The 16,713-nt window shown below is 42.5% G+C and overlaps 1 protein-coding gene across 1 annotated transcript in view; it reads left to right on the forward strand.

Annotated features, from left to right (window-relative positions):
* Positions 1-298: 298 nt before the first annotated feature.
* ACMSD (aminocarboxymuconate semialdehyde decarboxylase) overlaps positions 299-16,713 on the forward strand; it is a 63,532-nt gene continuing 47,117 nt past the window's right edge. The window contains exons 1-2 of the mRNA XM_063712761.1: positions 299-422; positions 6,902-6,946. Coding sequence (XP_063568831.1) covers positions 366-422; positions 6,902-6,946 — 102 coding nt within the window. The 5' untranslated portion in view covers positions 299-365. The remainder of the gene's footprint in view (positions 423-6,901; positions 6,947-16,713) is intronic.

Here is a 16,713-nt window from a genome sequence, read left to right on the forward strand (position 1 = left end):
CTGCTGTAAGTCAAAGCATCCTGCTGTGCTTTTGACCTCATACAGTTGAGTACAGTTTTTTTTGTTTTGGTTTTTTTGGGTTTTTTTTAAGTTTTGTGCCAAGAGTCCTGACTACCAAACTGTGTTGACCCAAAGCTTGATTAACAAATAAAGCTTGGTTAACCAAAGCTTGGTTAACAAATAAACAGAACTTTGAACTTTAATAAAGCAGTTCTAACGGACCTAGACTGGGTTGGGCAGGCCTACTGACTGCTGCCTGAAGGTGGCTGTAAAGGAACTAAGTAAATCAATTAACTCCACAGTTTTCACAAAGGTCTCTTGATATCAAAACTTCTTTCCTTACATGCTTCTCTGATCCTGTGGAGATGAAAATTGACATCCATAGTCATATTCTACCAAAAGAATGGCCAGATCTAAAAAAGGTAATTAATTGCTGAATTATTTCCGAAACTTCTCCAGAGTTTCTCAATGCCTTTCTCTTCTTTGTGGAATTAGATGTCTAGTTTATCTGCTTTGGTGGGGGGCGAGGGGGTTAAATTATTTGGTAGTTCTGATTTTCTAGCTTTTAAAAATGACTTTTATATTTATTTTGAAAGAACATTGGATTAAAGAAATAAGTACTTTCTCAGAATCCCTTTTTTCCCCTCAAATGAACCATTCTTTAAAATATCTGGACAATTTAAGTAAGGCAGATTTACCTTTTTAAAAATCACATATTCAGCTGCTGGGAAGACACATGCCAACTACAGAATTTAAAGTTACAATTTTAAGTAAAAGACTATTAAAAATGGAATGTGATCGGTTTCGAGGACTTCTAAAATATATCTCCTTTCCAAAATGTTTAAAATAAGTTTTAGAAGCACCAAGAGATAGCTTTGTGAATTTTTTTAGTCTATTTTAGGACACTGCCTGAAACCTTTGCTGTTTGATGTTCTTTATTCTATAAATCTTTGTCCTGAAGAACTAGGAAGTAGGTACATCAAAAAATCCTAGAATAAATGACATGAAGCTTTTGCACCATGACATCTCCTAAGAGAGTATTCTTTGTGTTTCTCTAAAGATGGAAATTTCCTTTTGTCATTAAGAACTTTTGAATGAATATAAAAAGAGGAAGGTGAGGAACATGAAGGAAATGTAAAATTGGCTAGAGGTTTGTTCAGGCTTAATATCGGGTTTTACCCAATCTTCAGCATCTGCCAGTACTTTCACACCACCGATAATGTTTCAACTTTTTTATCCCAAGTGAGGGAAAATGAATTAACCCAAACTTGAATTAAATGTGGTTCATTGTGCAAATAGATGAAACTATTTTCTTCTCATAGTTGTCTCATCGAAGAATGTTTATCTTGAGTATTTCTTTGTCCATTGGTATCTTAGGTAAGATAGGTGGTAGAAACTGTGGATTGAAAAATAAAATCTTTGAAAGCCTATCCTATGTACAGCTAAAGATAAAAGCTAAACCTCTCAACCTGCTCTTCCTAAAAGGACTCTACATGTTTACACAGGAACATGCTGTTCTGAGTGCTGTTGTCCTCATCATAGTTTACTGAAGTGTAAACCACTTCACAATGTTAATGATTTCATGAAGGGAATGCACCAGTTACTTTGTGGGAGTGCATCTGCCTTGTTTAGAAGCTGCATGCAGTTTCTTACATCTTATGGTGCCCACCACTTTCTACCCCTCATTTATGAGTATTTGCCTGATGAATGATGCAATGAACACATTGATTAATTTGTGATACAGGTAATGGAAGCAATAGATTATACTCCCTAATCTGAGAGTTTTAGAAAAATCCAAATTTTAGTATTTGGTATTTTAAAATAGCCATAATCTATACCTAGAAAAAAAAAAAACACTAATTCCTCTGTTACAGCTTTTTTCTCTATTTGAGTATGAAAGAATATCCACATGAAATGCTTTGGAAACCACCACGGTGGTCTCTAGAGGACAATGCCCACCTGTACTATCCCACTGAGAGAGCTAGCTAGCATGACCGACCCTCCAAGCAGGGCTCCAAGCTCCAGGGCATACACCTCCTTGTGCAGACAGGATTTTGAGGCTTAGAGAGAGCTACAGTCTGAATGTGTATGTCCCCCCCAAAATTCAGGTGAAACCCTCGTCCACAAGGCAATGGTATTAGGAGATGCAGCCTTCTGGAGGTGATTAGGTAATGAGAGCAGAGCCCTCATGTGTGAGATTAGTGCCCTTATAAAGTAAGCCCAAGGAAGCTTGTTCGCCCCTTCTGCCACATGAGGGCACAGCAAGAAGGCACCATCTTAGAACCAGGAAGCCGGTTCTCACCAGATCTTGGACTTCCCGGCTTCCAAACTCCCTCTCCTTTCTATCACCAGCTATTGCTTTAAAGAGGGAGAGGAATTTTGTCCCGATAAACCAGGTTTCTTCTTCTTTTTTTATTTTTATTTTTATGTATTTATTTTTATTTCCACATGCTATTGGGGAACAGGTGGTGTTTGGTTACATGAGTAAGTTCTTTAGTGGTGATTTGTGAGATTTTGGTGCACCCATCACCCAAGCAGTATACACTGCACCCAATTTTAGTCTTTTATCCCTCATCTGCTCCCCACCCTTTCCCCGAGTCCCCAAAGTCCATCGTGTCATTCTTATGCCTTTGCATCCTCATAACTTAGCTCCCACTTATGAGTGAGAACATAAGATGTTTGGTTTTTGATTCCAAACCAGGTTTCTTCTTATGTAGTAGTCTCATATGCTGCAAGCAGACAGCTGATACACTTCATCATCACCATCTATATCATTTCCATCATTATAGTCATAACACTTCGCACTTCCAGGGAGAGACAGAGGGAGAAATAATTTACATAAACCTTGTGAAATATGCAGATAAGATTTATATTATTCACTTGACAGATGAGACACTTGAGACTCAGAAATGAACCTAGAATCCCAGAGCTATGAGAGGCCACCATGGTCCCTCAAGAGCCTCCCCACCACCACATCCACCTTGAGAAAACTGGCCCAAGAGAGTACTGCTGCTGGAATAACCTTGACCTTCTTGCACAATGAAGAGACGGAAAAGCAGAATCAACACACCTGAAGTGATGTTTAATTAATGATGACAAAGGACTGGGATTTGAGAAGTCTTTTCATTTTCACTTGCTAATAATAATTTTAGTCAGAGTTACAAGTAGGGTCCTTGAAAAAAAACGTATCTGACATATAAAGACAATGGATTCAGGGATACTTGATCAAATTGTTTCTGATGAATGAGGACCCACACACTCTCTGCTGTCACAAACAGGAGGTGGGGCCCAAGAAACCGTGGTGAAAGATGTTTCAGGTTGATCTGCAATGGAATATTCACAGCAACAATGAGGATGATACAGTTTCAGCTTTTTCCTCCAGCAAGGCCTTACTGACAGCCTACTGTCTGCCCAATAGTAGGGCTTGCAAAGATTCTTCTAATTATAAATGGAGCAAAAAATTCTGTCCTCCAATTTAAAAATCATATGCTTACACCTTCTTTTGTTAGCAATTGCACTTGATCGATATAAGGCTTTAGAAGACAAAATCCTAGACATCATTTGATTTTTAGAAAATCCTTCTGAGGAGATAAATATCTGGTTTCATCACCTAGGCTCATTATTCACCTCATGGAGGTGTGATGTCTTCAAGACATTAACAATGTCATTCAGTTCATCCACTTTGATTCATACATGCCCATTTCAGAAACATATCTCTTGTATATAAAACTGAATTTCCTTGAATGTTTTCAATTTGTTTTTTATTTGGCATGCTCATAAATGCTGTGAGACACTGTTTATTGTCAGTCAAACACTTTCAGATTGTAGATGCTTCCTGGCATATGCTCGAACCAAAACAACTCCCAGGGTCATAAATTTTAGACCCCAGGCTCAGCTCAACCTAGGATGAGAACTGCGAGGCTACATTAAGCACAGATCTGGAGAAGAATAAAGTTGCCCTAAATAAGTTGGGTCTTTGCAAGGGGCCTGTGAGATAAATTGGCACTTTATACTTTCCAGGAAAGGGAGGGAGGGACACAGAGTGACAAAAGGCTCTTTTCTTCATGGCTCTCCTTAGTTCTGACCCCAGGGTATTCTATTTGGGGCTGGAATAAGACTGTCGCCACAACTGCCACCCCTACCACCATCCCCACTGCTACTATCACCATGGCTGTCACTGCTAGCACCATCACCATCACGGGTACCACCATTGCCACCATACTCACTACTTCAGCCACACCACTACCACCACCTCACTCCCTCCACCATGGCAGTTAGTGCCCCCACTGTCACCACCATCACCATCAGCATCATTGTTAGTATGAATGAAGCCCTGTCCACTGGCCAGGCCTGGTGACAGCAGCTTTATATGCACTATCTCAGCTAATTCCCCTAAAAACTTATGTCCCCCCCACTCCTGTTAGCCTCATTTCATTAATACACATAAGGAAACAGTGACTCGGAGACATTTCATGCCAACAAAGTCAAGTGCCTTGTAAGTGACTTGTTGCATGTGGGAGGATCCCTCTGCTCTGCCTTTCCTACCTCCCCACCCTTCCCCAAATGGAATACTTCTCTACCTGCTAACATATGGATTACAGTTCCTTACAGAATTACGAAAAAGTAACAAAGAAAGAGAGTGAGGAAGAAGCAGGAGAAAGCACGCAGTAGAGAAAGAAGGAAATAAAACCTTTTCTTCTACATTAAGGATAAAAGTTCAATGGCAAATTTCCAGTTTAAAAGCACATAGTCTTAAGTTTACTCTAAAGTGTAACTGATTAAGGTCATATTCCATTCCTCCCCCAACATACCTCTCTTGGCAGCTTTTTCCAGGGGAAAAGAAGGAAAAAGTACCAGGGTATTGAATGCATGAAGGGTGAGAGCAGGGGTTGAGGGCACAAGCAAAGGAGAAGGCTGGGTGCAGAGAGGAGAAGCTGAGCGCTCTTGCCTGCCCAGCCTGCAAAACCAGTTCTGCTGATGTCACTGGGGAAGAAACAGAAGATAGATTTCTAAAGGTAATATGATTATTTGGGGCTAGGACTCAAGAACAGACCTTATACCTGGGTGGAATAAGACTGGTATAGAATTAATCCAAACCTTAAGAAGCTGTTGAGGCAGACCCCAGGCACAGACAGAGACACAAACACCTCTATGCTGCACCGTGGCCCAGGCCCAGACCTTCCCCTCAGTCTAGTGGTGAAGGGAGCTAGGAAAGGGGTCCACCAAGACCTGACTCCCTACAGACAACTTCCCTGCACCATGGCATGAGAACCAACTGCTGTACCCTGGCCTCATCCAGCCACAAGTGAGAGGTTGAGCTGATGTTCAGCTTGCTTTACTCATTGACCCATCACCGCTGACCAACTCAGAGCCATTAAGGAGCTCCCTCATGTAGCTGTCTCCTGCCTCCATTCCTTCCCTCTGACACCACACTGTGAGAGCCATGCAGGAAGCATGGAAATCCTGAACACTAGAAGATCCTCTCCAATCTGACCCCAGGACTACCTTTTCAACCTCCCTCCCAATACTGCAGCCCAAGGTGTTAGGTCAGCTCCCTCGCCAAGGCCCCCAGAGCACCTGTGCATCACGGTGACAGTGCGTCTCACAGGCGATGATGTGGCCCTTCAATTCCTTGCCTACCCCAGCCTTAACCTCCCAAGACTCTGCTCCACATGGGCTGGAACTATCCTTCACTTTTATTTTCTCTGCCCTAGTAAGGCTTGTCATAGATGGGACTCCATGAAAGCGTGAAGAAGGAATAATGATATGATGCAGTATGATATGACATGATAAAGTCAATAGTTATTTGAGTCATATTTACCTACGTTTTCAGTCGGTGGCTTTCCACAGTTTTTATGAATGATCGCCAGGCAGAAATCTATTTTATATTGTGACTCAGTATAAACATTTATATACATTAAATGGGAAGAAAAAATGTTATGTTATGAAACCATTACTTAATACATGGGAGACATTCTAATTTATTCTATTCCTTTCCATTCCTTTACTCTCTTATGTTTTCCAAGAAGCAGACCCTGAGACAAGGATTCAGATGCAAGTAGTTTGCTTTGGAGGTGATCCCAGGAAACACCAGTAGAGTGAGGAAGTGAGACAGGGAAAACAGGGCAGCCAGTGAAAGGTTTGTATTCCAGAGCAAAATGTGTGCCTCATCTCTGCGTTATCCTGACCGAGGGGTGGGGTACGGTGTGTTCAGTGTATTTATATACAACACCCTCAATTATCTGTTAAGGGCTGTTGGGCCAAGGGGATGCAGGAGGCTAATTTCTTAGTACTTCTGACCTACTAGGATGGCTTGATCAAAGCAGGTTCCAGGGGAAAGCCCTCAGCCAGTGAAATGTAGGCGCTGGCTGATGGAGGTGGGCTGGCATGCACAGAAGTGTCAAAGCGAAGGGATATGAGCGGGACACCAACAGCGTCTGCTACATACATGATTTCCTGTTTTAAAATGTTTGAGTCCCTATCCACTAAACTGATATCACAATCTACTCATGGATTGCAACCCACAGTTTGAAAAGCAGTGTATTTCCTAAAGAGTGGTCCTTAGGGGCGATGTACTCCTGGTAGCCTGTGAAATGATTTTAGGTGGTACGTGAACAATATTTTTTCATGTTAATCTTCATTTTAAAAATTCAAGCTGCATTAGGGGAAAAGATAAAACCAGCACTGCTGAGACAACAGAATTTTCTTCTTGTATAAATATATTGAAGGAAAAATGTAAGTGAATTTAATTGTAAATACTAAATAGGCGATACATGGGTACGGGGGAAATGGGAAGGCAATGCTTGAAAGATGGAGCTCAGGATCTTCTGCACTAAGCATGCCCCTTGATTGCAGCCTGGTCTTTTCTCTTTGACTCTAACTGTGCTTCTCCCCGCTGCAGAGGTTCGGCTATGGAGGCTGGGTGCAGCTCCAACACCACAGCAAGGTGAGTTTCTTCCAAAGTATGAACAACAGTAGGACTCAGGGAGAGCTGAGCCGTGGGATACCTCACTGCAGGCTGGGCCTCCAGGGAACGCCACTCTTCTGCCCATGTATTAGCTTTGTTGTAGGCAAGGGAACAGCACTGAGATTTCTCAGAATAATTGGGAAAAATGGAGATGACTTCAAAGAGTAGTATTTAGGAAGATAAAATTGGAATTTGAGAACCCATTAAAAAGTTCTCTCTCTCTCTCTCTCTCTCTCTCTCTCTCTCTCCCCTCTCCCCATCCCCACCAACCAGTTTTAGCAATTATTGCTCTGCCTCGAGGAAGTGACCTAGCGCTCTCTACAGGTTATTACAGTATATTAAAGCTGACCAAATAAATGGGACAATTAGGTTTGAGCACAAGCTGGAAAAATTAAACACTGGAGACAAAGGGGAGAAGACAGTGTTATTAAGGGTTGAGTTTGGTAAGAGGAAAAAGCAAAAAGAAGAAGGCTGTTGGCAAAGCCCTCTAGAAATAATGAGGCCCAAGAGTGAGCTGGGAGTCTAGATCTGCCCAGGGCATGGGTCTGACTTCATTTTCAGAGGCATCATATGTCCTCTCCAAGTTCAGAGGGAATATTCTTGAGCTTCCAACTGGCATACAGACATGACTAATGCAAGCTCTGGAGGACTTGTGGTCTGGAAATCCAGTTAATGTGCAGAGTTAACCCAATGCAGCATGGAAAGGTTAGGACTCCCTTTACATCAGGTGCTAAGGGGCAGAGATTTGGGCACCAAGGATCAGAGAAGGCCTTCTGGAGGAAATGATGCCCATCCCACATCTTAAAGCAGGTGGGGAGGCTTTCCCAGCGAATAAGGAAACCATGTTCTAGGAAAAGAAGAAAGGGAACAAAGGCATGAAATATTAAACATATGTGAGCTCAGAATTCAAGCACTCAGCTACCAGCATTTCTCAAACTGTGGTCCCACAACCAGTTTCACCATCATCTGGGAACTTTGGAGAAATGCAAATTCTCAGGCCCTACCCCAGTCCTACCAAATCAGAACTCTAGAGGTAGGGCAAGCAACCTGTTTTAACAAGCCTCCTGGTGATTCTGATGCATAGTCAAGGGTTTTTTAATTATTAATTTTTTTAAGGACAGGGTCTCGCTCTATTGCCCAGCTGGAGTGCAGTGATGCAATCACAGCTCACTTGCAGCCTCCAACTCCCAGGCTTAAGTGATCCTCCCACCTCAGCTTCCCAAATAGCTGAGACTACAGGTACACACCACCATTCCCAGCTAATTATTTCATTTTATTTTTTAGACAGGGGTTCTCACTATGTTACCCAGGCTGACCTCGAACTCCTGGTCTCAAGTGGTCCTCCCACTTCAGCCTCCCAAAGTAGCACATTCAAGTTTAAGAACCACTGGCTCTCATACATTCATTCACTGACTCACTACTTTTTATTGAAACTTGTTTTGTGTCAGGCCCACCAACCTAGACACTGAGACTATGCTGGTGAACAAGATAGACATAGTCCTTGCTCTGATAGTGCTCAGATTCTAGGGGTCACAAGTCAACATCATCAATTCAGAGAATGGAATATAAAGCAGCGATGTGATAGAAAGCAAGAGGCTGGCTGGTCAGTGACCTGGCAAAGGCTTTGAGGATGAGAAGGGAACACTTTTCCAAGTGGGGGAACAGCAGTTGCAAAGGCCATCAAGTGGTAAAGAGTTGATGTGTTCAAGGAACAGAAAGGAGGGCAATGTGGCTGAAATGCAGTGAAAGGGGGAGATAGTAGGAAATGGGCTGGCAAGGTAGGCAGAGGCCCAGCCACATGGGGACTTGCAGGGCATGCTAAAGAGTCTGGATTGCATTCTCAAAACAATGCAAATTCTTCGGAGGGTCTTAGTGGCTTTAAAAAACCACTTTGGTTGCTCTGTGGAGAACACATAGAGGCAGACAAGAGTAGGGAGAGTGAAGAAGAGGCAAAAAGATGGAGAGGAAGCCAGAAACCTCATCAGACAGGGCCACGAAGGATTTAGGGGTTTAGGCCCCGAAATGAGCTTAGGGCTTTAAACTTGATCCTGAAGACAGTGGGGAACCACTAAAGAGTTTTTTGGGGTCATATATATATACTTTAAGTTCTGGGATCCATGTGCAGAATGTGCAGATTTGTTACATAGGTATACAAGTGCCATGGTGGTTCACTGCACCCATCAACCCGTCGTCTACGTTAGGTATTTCTCCTAATGCTATCCGTCCCCTAGCCCCCCATCCCCTGACAGGCCACGGTGTGTGATGTTTCCCTCCCTGTGTCCATGTGTTATCATTGTTCAACTCCCACTTATGAGTGAGAACATGCAGTGTTTGGTTTTCTGTTCCTGTGTTAGTTGCTGGGCATGATGGTTTCTAGCTTCATCCATGTCCCTGCAAAGGACATGAACTCATCCTTTTTTATGGCTGTATAGTATTCCATGGTGTATATGTGCCACATTTTCTTTTTTTCTTTTTTCTTTTTCTTTTTTTTTTTTTTTTTTTGAGACGGAGTTTTGCTCGTCGCACAGGCTGGAGTGCAATGGCGCAATCCTGGCTCACCGCAACCTCTGCCTCCCAGGTTCAAGTGATTCTCCTGCCTCAGGCTCCTGGGTAGCTGGGATTACAGGCATGTGCCACCATGCCCAGCTAATTTTGTATTTTTAGTAGAGACAGGGTTTCTCCATGTTGGTCAGGCGGGTCTTGAACTCCCAACCTCAGGTGATCTGCTCGCCCTGGCCTTCCAAAGTGCTGGGATTACAGGCGTGAGCCATTGCGCCCAGCCAGCCACATTTTCTTCATCCAGTCTATCATCGATGGGCATTTGGGTTGGTTCCAAGTCTTTGCTATTGTGTATAGTGCTGCAGTAAACATACGTCTGCATGTGTCTTTATAGTCGAATGATTTATAATCCTTTGGGTATATACCCAGTGATGAGATTGCTGGGTCAAATGGTATTTCTGTTTCTAGATCCTTGAGGAATTGCCACACTGTCTTCCACAATGGCTGAACTAACTTACACCCCCACCAACAGTATAAAAGCATTCCTATTTCTCCACATCCTCTCCAGCATCTGTTGTTTCCTGACTTTTTAATAATAGCCATTCTAACTGGCATGAGATGGTATCTCATTGTGGTTTTGATTTGCGTTTCTCTAATGACCAGTGATGATGAGCTTTTTTGCATGTTTGTTGGGCACATAAATGTCTTCTTTGAGAAGTGTCTGTTCATATCTTTCGCCCACTTTTTGATGGGGTTGTTTTTTTTCTTGTAAATTTGTTTAAGTTCCTTATAGATTCTGGATATTAGCCCTTTGTCAGATGGACAGATTGCAAAAGCTTCCTCCCATTCTGTGGGTTGCTGTTCACTCTGATGATAGTTTATTTTGCTGTGCAGAAGCTCTTTAGTTTAATTAGATCCCATTTGTCAGTTTTGGCTTTTGTTGCCATTGCTTCTGGTGTTTTAGTCATGAAGTCTTTGCCTGTGCCTATGTCCTGAATGGCACTGCTTAGGTTTTCAAGAATTTTAAACATCACTGTCTATGAGGCAGCCCATCCTCACCTTCTTCAGTGTGTCCACTAAGTGTCAATTCAAACACTGTGCTTCACTTCTCCCATTCAAAATGCTAGTTCCTAGACCAGGATCTGATGCTCTCAGCTGGCTTCAAGTCTCTCTGAGGGAAAATATGATATGAATGGAGCTGACAGCAAAGCAGCTAGGAAGCCCCAGCTGCAGGGACAGGCAGCTGTGATTTTTTTTTTTTTTCTTACTCCATGTCCCTGTCTTCAGTTTGTCCTTCAATAGTGGATTTGAATGGCCTTCATTTCATTTTGTTTTAATATCAAAAAATTTCATAAACTTAGTAGCCAAATCTCCAAAAGAAAACAAAAAGGAAATATTTTCCAGTCACATCTACTGACTTATTTCCAGCAAAATCTGATACAATGGTAATCAAATAGGACAAAAGAGTAACACACTCCCTCTCTCTCAAAAACAAAACAAAGCAAACCAAAACAGACTCAGTCTGTATTTTTCATAATTACAGTTGTCAGGGATTCAAGTCCATAAAAAACAATATGCAAATGTAAACAACATGCAAATGTATACAATTATGCAAATTAGGCTGGGAGCAATGAGAAAATCCAGGATTTGAGATTTGAAAATAATTCTTACTCTCCTATTTTCCTTTAGTGAAGAAATGTGTTCTGCCCCCAGGATTGACTTACCCTGGAGATTCCTGTTCTCTCAAAGGTCTTTCCAAAACATTTCTCTGGTTTGCTCCATTTCTCTTCTTAATCCTTGGTTTTTCAGTGTTCCCCAAACAAATTGAGGGGTAGTCATTTGTCATGGCAAAGCCTTGCTCAGAACTGAAAAACATTATTTGTCTTTTGATTGAATATTTATAAAAGTATAAGTAGCAGGCCAGTCCTTGGTTTGTATGACAACCTGCCAGGATCTGCATGGGGTAGGGGCAGAATTGTGCCCTGATGGCAAAGACACCTGGGAGCATTTTAAAGCTCCAACCCAGGAGGGTAGACACGGGCCCATTTCAAAGCCATAGGTCAACAGCATCTAGAAACACACACTGAGTTCATCCCAGGGTCTTGGGAACACACACACACACACACACACACACACAAACACACGCGAACATTTACATCACACTTTTAGCATTTTTACACACATAATTCTGTTGGACTCCTCACTGTTATCAACCATATTTGTGTCCCCCACCCCCCAAATTCATATGTCGAAGTACTAACCCCCTTAAAAAATGAAAAAGATTGCAAAACAAAATAGTAGAATGCACTGCTTATGGCAAGAGTAAATATTGTTTCATGAATCTTCTGTCTCAGTTTGTGTCTGTACAAATAGATATATATGGGTATTCTGAACGACAATGAAAAATAGATTTCTTTTTTTTTTTTTTTTTTGAGATGTAGTTTCGCTCTTGTTGCCCAGGATGGAGTGCAATGGCGCCATCTCGGCTCACTGCAACCTCCGTCTCCCAGGTTCAAGCAATTCTCCTGCCTCAGCCTCCCAAGTAGCTGTGATTACAGGCGTGTGCTACCACGCCCAGCTAATTTTGTATTTTTAGTAGACACAGGGTTTCAACACATCAGTCAGGCTGGTCTCTAACTCCTGACCTCAAGTGATCCACCTGCTTCGGCCCCCCAGAGTGCTAGGATTATAGGCGTGAGCCAACAGGCTTGGCCAAAAAATAGATTTCTTAATGTGGGGTCACAGCCAAAACTGGCTGAAAGCCATTCATCTTGTCCAATACCTTCAGATGTTTTTAAGAATAATTTATTATTATTATTATATAAGTAATATTTGACTAAATGCTCCTTTTTAGATTCAAGCCATTAGAGATAAAGCTATAATTCTCTTGGACCAGCACTCCCTGTTCTTAAAAGTTCTTCCTTTCTTTAAAATAATTTCAACTTTTATTTTAAGCTCAGAGGATACATGTGCAGGTTTGTTACCTGGGTATATCGAGTGATGCTGAGGTTTAGGGGTATGATTGAACCCGCCACCCAGTTAGTAAGCATAGTAACCATTGGAAACTATCAGTTTCTCAGGCCTTGTCTCCTCCCTCCCGGCCCCCTCTGGTAGTCCCCAGTGTCTATTGTTGCCATCCCTATACCCATGTAAACCCAAAGTTTAGCTTCCATTTCTAAGTCAGAACATGCAGTATTTGGTTTTCTGTTCCTGTGTTAATTCAATTAGGATGACGGCCTCCAGGTGCATCTGTGTTGCTGCAAGGATATGACTTCATTATTTTTTATGGCTGCATGGTATTCCATGGTGTATATGGAATATCCATGGAATATTATATTTTCTTTATCCAGTTCATTGTTATGGGCACCTAGGTTGATTCTATGTCTTTGCTATTGTGAATAGTGCTGTAACGAACATACAGGTGCATGTGTCTTTTTGGTAGGACAATTTATTTTCCTCTGGATATATACCCAGTAATAGGATCACTAGGTTGAATGGCAATTTTGTTTCAAGTTCTTTAAGAAATCTCCGAACTGCTTTCCACAGTCAGATACTCCACTAATTTACATTCCTACCAACAGTGTAGAAGCATTCCCTTTTCTTTTTTTTTTAGGAGTCTCACTCTGTCGCCCAGGCTGGAGTGCAATGGTGTGATCTCGACTCACTGCACCTCCGCCTACCAGGTTCAAGCAGTTCTCCTGCCTCAGGCTCCTGAGTAGCTGGGACTACAGGCGCCTGGCACCATACCCGGCTAATTTTTGTATTTTTAGTAGAGACGGGGTTTCACCATGTTGGCCAGAATGGTCTCAAACTCCTAACCTCGGGTTATCCACCCGCCTTGGCCTCCCAAAGTGCTGTGATTACAGGTGTGAGCCACCATGCCTGGCCCACAATCCCTTTTCTCCACAGCCTCACCAGTCATCTGTTATTTTCTGACTTTTTAATAATGGCCATTCTGATTGGTGAGATGGTATCTCATTGTGGTTTTGATTTGCATTTCTCTGATGATCAGTGATGTGGAGCATTTTTTCATGTTTGTTGGTCATTTGTATATCTTCTCAAAATTAATTCCTATTAACAGTTTGGTGGGTATTTTTCCAGACCTTCTCCTATGGTTTTACTTAAATAGGAATGCACCTTTGGAAATGACAGAGTATTATTAGCATGTTATACGTATGGTTTTTAAAGCTAGATAAATCGGGTTCCAAATAGAAAACAAATGGCACACTTAGACTACTTTGAAAAGAGTTCATGAAGAGACTATTTATAAAGGTATAAACATGAGGAAGTAATAGAGGCAGGCAGGGGTTAGTTACATCATGCAAGGCCTCACAGGCCAGGTTAAGGAGTCTGGATTTCACCTTCAGGGAAACGGGAATCCATTCAAGAGTTTTAAGTGGGGCAGTGGCAAGATCTGACATGGGGATTTGTAAGTTTACTCTGACCACTTTGTGGAGACTAGGTTGAAAGGGAGTCAGAATGGAAGCAGGGAGATGGGGCTGGAGGCTAAGCAATCTAAGCAATCATTCAGGGAGAGAGGATGAGGGTGTGGAACAATGAGCAGTGGAGGTGGAGAGAAGTGGACCAGCCATTGTAGGCAATATTCTGGAGAGAGAATCAATGGTATTAGGAAATGGATTGGATGGTGGCCTATCAGGCAGAGGGAAGCAAAAAAATGATGTAGTCTCCGGGCAATAAGTAAAGTAACGTAGGCTTGAAGGATAGAAGCCGCCAACCCAGGAGGAAAAGTAGGCCAGGGATCGAGAAGAAAAACAGGCTGAGCAAATCGAGTTTGGGTTGGTTGAAGTAGGGCCTCCCGGGGGAGCTGTCCTTCAGAATCTGGGAATGTGGGAGCTGCACTGACTACAGAGGTTGCTTCCTGATGACAAGGTCTGGGCCATTTCTGCCAACTCTGCACCTCAAGCCCAACCAGCATGGCAGCTGGTGTGGTCTGGAGGGATTGCTCGAGCGGGCACTAGGGGGATGGGGAGGAGAATGGAAATCTGATGGTGAAAGACTGAGTTTAAAAATACATTTCTGGCTGGGCATGGTGCCTCACGCCTAATCCCAGCACTTTGGGAGGCTGAGGAGGGCAGATTACTTGAGGTCAGGAGTTCGAGACCAGCCTGGCCATCATGGTGAAACCCCGTCTCTACTAAAAATACAAAAATTAGCTGGGTGTGGTGGCATGCGCCTGTAATCCCAGCAACTCAGGAGGCTGAGGTGGGAGAATCACTTGAACCCAGGAGGCAGAGATTGCAGTGAGCGGAGATCGCACCACTGCACTCCAGCCTGGGCAACAGAGCAAGACTCCATCTCAATTTAAAAAAAAAAAAGGAAAGACAAGAAAATACATTTCTGATGATACATGCAGTATCAGATATTTGAAATACCAGCCATATTTGGGCTTGTTTGGGGATAGTATTAGAATTAGAACTTAAAGGTCAGAAGTTCACAGGTTAGGTTCCCTAGGAATCAGACTCCAAGATGAAGTTCTGGCTTTAAAAATATAAGAGGTGTATTTAAAGTGTGTTATCTGGATAGTAATAGTTGCATGGAGGAATTCTTTTTAAAAAAAAAAAAACTTGATTTTCTTTTGAGAGTTTAGGAAAAAATGGGATTGGGCTCTGGTTGTCTAAATTAAAGCAGCTTGCTCCCATTACTTGGTTATTAGTTTAGTTTAAGATCTTGGTTAATGCTGAGGTCAATGTTAAAAAACAGGACCCAAGAAATCCCTGTTTCCTCCTCCAGCAGCAAGTGCTGACAGGCACATCCACAGCCTTGCCTGAATGTAAAGCAACAGAGATCAGGGATTGATTCCTTACAATGGCTGTCAGCTCTCAAAATTCCCGCTGAAAAAAAAAAACAATGAGAACTGGGGGCTTATTATAGGGGCACAGCTGCTCTGCAGTGATTTTTACTCAGAAAGAGTTCTACCGACTTGCTACCGTTCATTTCTCCTACCATGGATCTAGCATGAAGGATGTGAAAAAGAGAAGTTTGGTGAGTCTGCTTCTCCTGCCATGTAATGAGAGGCACTCCCGGCCCCTAAAAGATCAAACTCTTTAGGAAATTATAGTAATTAACTTTAGCCTACTACATAGACACCAATCACCAAATATTAGCCTTGTGAGATGGAAAATGGCTTCATAAACTGCGGCTCTATACCAACTAAGCATATGGCTTTGGACAAGTCGCTGCGCCTCGTGGACTTATTGGTAAAATGCAAGGGCTGAACTAAATAATCTATCACAGCTTTAAGATACTCTGCTTTGTTTGAAATCGAAACTTACTCAGGCATCTCCCACCGAAACCCAATTTCCTCCCTTGTAGTTGATAATACATGGTAAAATCTGGCTGTTATTTATTGAGCGTGCTCTCTGGCCTGGTGCTAAATTCTTTACATTCTACGATTGAATCTTCTTTATCACTCAGTGTTCTTAATTGCAAACAACAGAATTCACTCTAGTTAGTTTAATTAGAAAAACAGCTCCCAGAGTTCCTGTGAGGGCCAGAGATGAAGCTGTGAGGGCTGTGCTAACATGATCAATGCCCACATTCACCTGGTGAACTGCTCCAGCAAGGATGCAAGTGTTGCCACTCCCAGTCATGGACAGGATGCTCATGCTAATGCTGCCGAGGCTCGAGACTAGAAGCTTTGCCTCTGCTGCTCTAGTCATGTTCAACATCTTAGACAACACCCCTGTCTACAGGTGGACTCTGCATAGTCCCTACTTCCTCACATTGCTCACTTTCAGATCAAAGTTATATGCACAGGTGGGTGCATATAATTGGCAAAGCCCAGAGCACATGCTAGTGCCCCGTTACAAGGGAGACTGGGAAAGCATATTTTGGATTCTACCTCAAGAAAGCAGAATTTGTAATTGTGAACATTTCTTCACACATAGGATGTGTTCCAAAGATGTTGGATGGCCACAAGCATGACAAGTATAATGATCCACATTTTACAGACAGAAAAAAGTGAGGCTTAAACTCAGAGGGCCCGTAACTTCACTAGTCAGCGCTGCTAGTAAGTAATTTAATGAGATTTAAACCCAGAGCTGTCTGAATGCAAAGACTGTGCTCTTTGGCACTCTGCTATACTGGGTATTTTATAGTGATTAAGCTTTCCCAGCAAGGAGCAAAAATAAATAAAACCTCCAATTTGCCAAATCAAAGTTTCTCAACATTTTTTTTTCATCATCACCCCTCTCCTCTCCCTTCTTCACCAAATGAAAAGACATGTG

This window comes from Pongo abelii, chromosome 11 (genome assembly GCF_028885655.2).
Source record: "Pongo abelii isolate AG06213 chromosome 11, NHGRI_mPonAbe1-v2.0_pri, whole genome shotgun sequence".
In the NCBI taxonomy this organism is placed as follows: Eukaryota; Metazoa; Chordata; class Mammalia; order Primates; family Hominidae; genus Pongo; species Pongo abelii.